This window comes from Lupinus angustifolius, chromosome LG10 (assembly GCF_001865875.1).
Source record: "Lupinus angustifolius cultivar Tanjil chromosome LG10, LupAngTanjil_v1.0, whole genome shotgun sequence".
NCBI classification, from domain to species: domain Eukaryota; kingdom Viridiplantae; phylum Streptophyta; class Magnoliopsida; order Fabales; family Fabaceae; genus Lupinus; species Lupinus angustifolius.
In genome coordinates this window covers 3,778,447-3,786,416 of record NC_032018.1, presented here as the reverse complement: position 1 = coordinate 3,786,416, position 7,970 = coordinate 3,778,447, and the positions used below count along the sequence as shown (strand labels likewise).

At 32.6% G+C, this 7,970-nt stretch overlaps 1 protein-coding gene and 1 non-coding gene across 2 annotated transcripts in view; both read left to right on the top strand.

The window, feature by feature from the left end:
• The window catches only part of LOC109358078 (inactive protein RESTRICTED TEV MOVEMENT 2-like), a 1,148-nt gene extending 389 nt beyond the window's left edge, over window positions 1–759 (top strand). The window contains exon 2 of the mRNA XM_019602150.1: window positions 210–759. Coding sequence (XP_019457695.1) covers window positions 210–649 — 440 coding nt within the window. The 3' untranslated portion in view covers window positions 650–759. The remainder of the gene's footprint in view (window positions 1–209) is intronic.
• TRNAF-GAA lies at window positions 1,079–1,151 on the top strand. The gene has a single exon. It is a non-coding gene; the product is annotated as a tRNA-Phe (tRNA).

The following is a 7,970-nucleotide window of genomic DNA, read 5'->3' as shown; positions in this document are numbered from 1 at the left end:
TATATATATATATTAATCCTTGGTTGTTTGAAAACTTCTTAGTTGTCACCTTAATTTTTTCAGGACAACTTAAGCTGAAGAATTTATAATATGTCAAAACTTGATAAGCAGTTAAATAGAGAAATGATTATATAGAAATTAAAGAAGCAAAACACTAAAGATAAGTTAGTGTAGAAGTATGATGATTTTTCTCTCTTAAATTATTTCAGGTTTCAAAAAGGAGGAACTTAAGGTTCAAACCAACAACAAAGGGTTCCTAACAATATATGGAGAAAAGCCTCTAGATGGAGCTAGTTCTAAATGGAACCGTTTCCAGAAAGAGATTAAGCTTTCAAAAGACATTAGGGCGAATGAAATCAGTGCAATGTTTTCTCATGGGATTCTTTCCATTATAATGCCTAAAATGGTAAAAGCAGCAGCAAAGGAAAACATTAAGGAAGCAGGGTTTGAAGCCACTCAACATGCCAAAGATGAAGCCATAGAGAAGCATTCTATTTTAGGGGTAAAAACAAGAAAGAGGAGAGCCATTGAAGTAGCATTTGGAGTAGTTGCAGTCATGGCAGTGGTGGTGGCAATTGGGACTTATTATGTAACACAATTCGGGAATAGATATGGTGATGTTAGCAAGGTTAATGTTGTAAATATTTAATTTCAATGTGATGCAAGAAGTTAAATAAGACCACCAAAAATGAAAATGAAGGAGGCTTAAATCAGGAACTATATATGCTGCTGCATATATAATTGTAGGACTTGCAAGTTTAATATAACACCTTTAAAGAAATATTATGAGGGACTAGAATCAGCTAATTCCACTCACATTTCCTCAATTGGGATGAGATTCCACCAAAACTAATAACTAATGATCCTTGACTTGGTTGAAATATAAACATTGATATATATATATATACACTAGGTATATTTAAATAAATATGACACATGATTAAATATTAAGTATTAAATATGTTTCTTTTACTTATAAAATGTATAATATTGATGTAAACTAAGTATGCAATCAGTTTAACTTGCACCAAATCAAGGATATTGGACAAATAATTAGCATGTGTAAAGAGAACATGTTGCGGGGATAGCTCAGTTGGGAGAGCGTCAGACTGAAGATCTGAAGGTCGCGTGTTCGATCCACGCTCACCGCATAATTTTTTCATGTTTTTCGTTTTATTTATTTTCCTTCCTTTTGCTACAAAATACCCTAAATTGACACTTTCTTATTCGAATTCAATGGCTTCGAGGGCCAAATCCTCGTCAAACGACACCGTATGCTCTACGACCTCCTCGCCGATGAGCTTAGTTCTGGGTTATACGCTCTCTCCATCGTCGCTAAGACCTCTCTTGAAACAACCGCTTCCGTGTGAAGTTAGTATCCAAAGTTTGAATATTTACTGCGTTTTCCATTTACCCATTTAAATTGAATGGTACACAGAATGTGAGATGTTACTATGATATATAATGAAAATGATTATTTGTTTCATCTTACTTGTTTAGTAATATGCACAAATTCTATTCTTCATCAGACTATATTTTTGGATTATGCATTACTCGATAAGGAATATGCTAGTATTTGTAGGCCAATTTTATGTAAATATTTCCGTCTTATTTTACTAATGGATGTGATGTAAATCGAGGGGGGCGACCTATGATTTATGGAAGTATGTTCTTGCAAAGAATTCGTAGTATAATTTAGTTTATTTTATTTGCATTGTTATTAATAAATGAGAATTTAATTCTCATGTAGTCTTAGGATTTATGTTTATTTTTCATTCAAGTATTTTAGTATTTAATTTGATGTATTTTGGGGATTGGGAAATTATTTATTTCCTTGTAATTTGGCATAGTAGTGGCTAAGTGGTGTAGCATAAACAAGGTGACATAAAAATAGGAACAATGTAACAATTTCTCAGAACCAACTTGTGGCTATACTTAATGGATGAAGAGAAGATGATCAAGTCCACTCAAGCAAGGAAACTCTATGATTAATTCGGTCAGATTAATTAGAGGAATTTTCAAGGCTAATTCAAATTCAAATCTTCAACAACTCAATCCAACCGAAATTGATCAGATCAAATTAGATTAGGCTTGTTAGGATTATGTTAGTTAGGATTTTATCTTCAAATTTCAATTTGTTAAATTAGATCTTATCTTTATCTTTTAAGCAAGACAAATCTGCCTATTTATAATTTTGTTTATTCATTAATAAAGTTAAGTTGAATTTTGAGTAAATTTGAATTGTTTTAGTTGAGAACACTTCTCCTAAACCTAGGTTGGTCGTGGCCACCATTAACAAGTTATTATCGTTTAAAAAACTCAAGACTTCAAGATAAAACGATCATAATTCTAAGACAGCCCCTAGAGGTTGCCATCAGGATGTTCTGGTTTTTTAATTTAAATGAGGGTTTTTCTGGTGATGATTTTGAGCTATGAATTAGGTGTGTAGATCAATGCTGGTTGCCTTTCAATTGAAAGTTCTATTTGACATACGTAATAGTTTTGGATTCCCTTTTAAGTGATGATATTTGGTTGTAATATGTTGCTTATAATTTATCATTTTGAATGATACTTCGATTTTCTTCAATTGATTGCGCAGATGTTACTGATCTCAGTTTTCTTTGTTTTGCAAAATATTGTGTATAATAGATGATTTCCTTAATTGATTGGTGTTAATTGCTTAAGTCTCTCACATTTAGATGTGCAAACATTGTTCCTCAGATAAAAAAAATCTCAGGCATAGGTCAGAGAGGTATGGATGTAAATATGGAGTTGAAATTTTTATGTGCTTTGTTTGGATAGTGAGTAGAAAATAAGAGAAGAGAGATGTAAGAAAGAAAGATGAGAGAATGAGATATATGAGAAATATATTAGATTTTTGTGTTGTTTGATATGAAAGAAAGATAAAAGAAAGAGAAGAGAAAGAAGTAGATATAAATGTTTGAATGACAAAAATATCCTACACTAAAAAAAGAATTTGAAAAAATGTCTTATTATTAATTAAAAATTAAAAATTAAAATTTTATTACAAATATTATATCATTATAATTTCAAATTTTAGTTTTTAACATTAATTATGAAGTAAGAAAATGTAAATGAAAAAATAATTATGAAAATTTTATATAAATAAACAATGATATAATAATGAGTAATGAAAATAGTTTTTTAGTCGTTTCATCACTTTTCTCACTTTCTCAACATACAAGGAGAGAAAGTTTTTGTGTGGGTCCCATCCACTTTATAATTCTCTCATTCATTTTTCTCTTCAAACCAAACATGAGAAATTCTTTATTTCTCTTCAAACTCTATTCCCTCTTTCTCTTTCTTTCCTTTCTCTCCTTTACCAAAGAGAGACTTAGTCTCTAAAATTTTGAAATGTCTATACTAACAATTGATATCCGTTTATCTTATTAATAATGAACTAATCACTTTTTGAGTTCGTGTTTGTCCTTCCCAACCATTGTTGTTCATAGGAATTGAACTTTTAACATTTTAATTACTATGAGATTTAGCAGGACTTTACACCACTAGACAACGCATTGTTGATGGTTTTTGAAATGTGGTATGAAAGAATTTAAACTCTTAACTTTGGTTTAATTAAAAAATAGTCCTTGCATATTATACATCCCTGAACCTTGTATTATGCGTGTTTTATTCCTTACATTAATTTTTTTAAAGACCCACAATTATACTTGGCTTATTTAACTTATAGCATTTTCCACCAATTTTTAATGCTTAGACAATGAAGTCCATGTTGCCCCGAATCAAGGCATAGGAAAGGAATCACATTCTTATTTTATTCTATGGTATTAAATATTTTTATTAATTATTCAATTTTTATATATATTTTATTTTAGAATTATAATATTTTTTATATTAGTATATTTTATATTTTAATTTTTTATTTATTATAATATCCTATTTAAGGTGATACATGATTATTGTATTAGTGTTAGTTCTTGTAGAAATTAAATAAACATGAAGGACAAAATAGAGATTGATCACATCATAGATTATAGATATCATGCATACATTCAAGCAATAAGTCCAGTGAAGATAAATTAGGAATGCAAGCAAATATAGACATAATAAGTTTATCACCTATAGAATATGTTAGAACTCCGAAAAATGATTTGAATTTAAACATTCACACACTCACGTGTTACGTGTGTATAACGATTATGGAGCTTTTAATTGTTTGGATGAAAAAGACAATGGTATAAAAGTTTGTTGTTTATCAGAAGCACCAATAGCGTTTAAATTATGTCGGAACATGGTTTGTTGAAAACCATTAGTGAAAAGTTTTGGATGTGAAATCTAAAAAATTCTCAAGTCCCACGTAGAAAAGTTTTGAAAAAAAAACAAGTCTCAAGTCCCACATCGGAGAGATAAAGTTTTCTCCCCTCATTATAACTAGCCCCAAGTTGAATACGTTTTCATTCAACTTTTTCTTTCTCCCTCATATTTTCCGCCGATGCATTTCTGGCAAACTTCTCTCCCTTTTTTCCGTGGCACTAAGAATTGGCACAGTCAGACAAATTGTGGGAATTTGGAGAACTGACACTGGTAGTCAGTATTGAGGGAAAAGAATTGGCACAAGTAGCCAAATTGTGGGCATTTCGAGAACTGACAGTGGTAGTCAGTATCGTGGGAAGAGAATTGACATAGGTAATCATATTGTGGGTATTTCGAGAATTGGCATTGTTAGCTATATTGTGGGAATTTCGAGAATTGGCATTGGTAGTCATATTGTGGTGGGTGTATTCGAGATCGGTTCTTACAGTGCACTAAGAATTCGATAACAGATATCTGAACTGTTTTATCATGGGAACGACATGGTTGATAGTCTGTTTGCACATTTTGGGCAGTGCCACGAAACGTCTTAAAGAGAGCGACTTGATCGTGACTCAATCAGTAAGTATTATTTCGTGCCATTTATAATTGTTGCAAGTTACGGTAACAACAATTTTAAGACGTTTCTACTGCAATGACATCCATAGATAATATTACTGGACCGAACAACTATGACATGAACAAACCATTTCAGTTTGATGGGATAAATTTCATTGTTAGCTATGGTGTAATGCTGCTGCAGAAAGCTGAAAAAAGGATAAACTATCTATTAATATAACTTATAGGATGAAAACGATTACATATGTAATAATTTCATTCTGAATAATTTGTAAGATGATCTATATGATTACTATAGCCCATATAAATCTTCCAAATTAATTTGGTTTGCACTTGAGAAATAAAGAAATATGATATTGATGAAGTTAAAATAAAAATATATATGATGTTACCACTACCTCAAATATCAAATGACTGATAATAAATCATTAGGAGTGTCAGTCTATGAGATACATAGAATTGCTCATGAAATCATTTCTGATGGTGTGACCCTAGAGAGTTAAACTCAGAGAGCCTATGAATGTATATTCATTGGGTATATTGTAAACAGCAAGGCGTACAGGTTTTACGACCTTAACGCAAAAGTGATCATTGAGTCTAACGATGTTGACTTCAATGAAGAGAAATTCCTTTTTAAATTGAGGAATAGTGGGGACACATCAACTAGTCACATAATTGTGATTAGAGATAATGATGGAAAATGAAAGGTTTGAAATAAAACCTAGAAGAAGTAAGAGAACAATAATTGTTAGAGAGTATAGACCTAATTATATGATCTATATATTGGAGGATAATCCATAAACTCTCCAAGAGGTTTTGATTTCTTTGGACGTTGATTTGTGGCGAGAAGCCATAAATGATGAGATGAAATATCTAGAGTCGAACAAGAAACAGACTATGTTAGCTCAATCCACTATGGAAGTTGAGATTATAGCATTATCAACAGCTATTGAAGAAGAAAACTAGTTGAGAAGTTTGCTTGCAAAGATTCCTATACGGGAAAATTGATATCAGTTGTGTTGATCCACTGTAGTATTATTGCGACTATTGCAAAAATTGAGAACCGCTTTTATAACGGTAAGAAACGACAAATTCGTCGTAAGCACAACACCATTAGAGAGTTGCTCTCTACAGGAGATGAGATGTTAGAGTGGATCATGTATGCACTCACAATAACTTAGCAGATCATTTGACAAAAGGACTAGCTAGAGAGAAAGTCTATAATACTTCTAAGAGTATGTGACTATTGCCCTTAGAACAAAAAATACTCATGATGGTAACCTAACCTAACTGACTGGAGATCCCAAGAGTGATTCCTACAGCATATGTAAGGATGAATTAAACTCTTAATGAGATCTATTCTCCAATTGGAGTGGAGTACATAGACTAGATGAGTACTATTGATAGACTCACTTATGTGAATGTGAAAGTGGGGGCCGCTTCCTATGAAATTTTGAGGCATAAATTTCTAGAGCATTCACTATACTGGGATAGATGTGCATGACCTTAAATGCACAGACTTTACAAAATACATCTTTGAAAATGTTGTGTTTGGTTTGATGCCGAAGATAGAGGTCAAGACTACGAGTCACTCTAGTAAAGTTTGGATCTTATTCACTTTGCAAAGGTTCAAGTCGCATGACACATTTGTTTATGCACAATCATACTGAGACCACAAATATTCTCGGAAATCGTTTTTTAATTTCAAGTGGGGGATTGTTGGAACATGGTTTGTTGAAAACCATTAGTGAGAACTTTTGGGTGTGAAATCTAAAAAATTCTCAAGTCCCACGTAGAAAATTTTTGAAAAAAAAACAAGTCTCAAGTCGCACATTGGAGAGATGAGGAACATGGAAAAAATAGCATGTTATAAATAGAGGTTTTCTCCCCTCATTATAACTAGCCTCAAGTTGAATGCGTTTTCATTCAACTTTTTCTTTCTCCCTCATATTTTCCGTCGATGCATTTCCGACAAACTTATTCCCCTTTCTTTCCGTGACATTAAGAATTGACACATGTAGTCAAATTGTGGGAATTTGGAGAAGTGACACTGATAGTTGGCACTGTTAGCCATATTGTGGGAATTTCGAGAATTTGCATTGGTAGCCATATTGTGGTGGAAATTTGGAGAATTGACATTAATAGTCATATTGTGGTGGGTGTATTCGAGATTGGTTCTTATGGTGCAGTAAAAATTTGATAACATAGATCTGGTTTGTTTTATACTGGGGACGACGTGGTTGATAGTCTACATGCACATTTTGCGTGTCATTTATAATTGTTGTAAGCTACGGTAACAACAATACTTTTGAGTTTCTCTAATCAACACATCATTCACTAACACTAATGGCAATGCGATCGGTGCTTCTTCTGAGCCGTGGATTTCGTGTTTCGATGGATTCAACAAGTCGTGGAGCTATGTCTCGATTCTACAGCAGCGATAAAGGTAGGATTCTCAGCGAAGAAGAACAAGCCAGAGAGAACGTCTACATCCAGAAATAAGAGAGGGAAAGGTTGGAGATAAGGTATATATATGTATAGTATGTTTATGATTCCTTTTCTTTTTTACTTTCGTGCTATGATCAGGTTGTTGGAAATTCCTTATGATTGGTGAAATACCAATCCTATGATCTTGAATTTCATGATTCTCACGCACATATATGAATCAAAGGGTGCAGTGTCATACCTAAATCCATGTTCTTGGATGTGCTCCTTAGATCTACGTTTCTGAAAAAGGTTTTGTTGTATGATGACCTTCCTCAACCAAATCCCTGATTCCTCTTGAGACTTGCGTTTTCACTCTGATGGGGAGAGGAGAAAACTGAATTTTGATTGGGTGTATTGGGGACCATAACCTTCCTTATGTGTTAACTTATAGGGTTCTCATTATATGGGTTAACCTGATAGGTATCCACCCATTAAGCCCATATCCGTTATAACCTTTTAGAAATCTAAGGGGTGTCAGTAATTAGATCACTTATAATGTAACCCCGAAAATAAATAGCTGATATCATTGTATCAAATATATGATGCTCACCTTAATTAGAAATTTATATTTT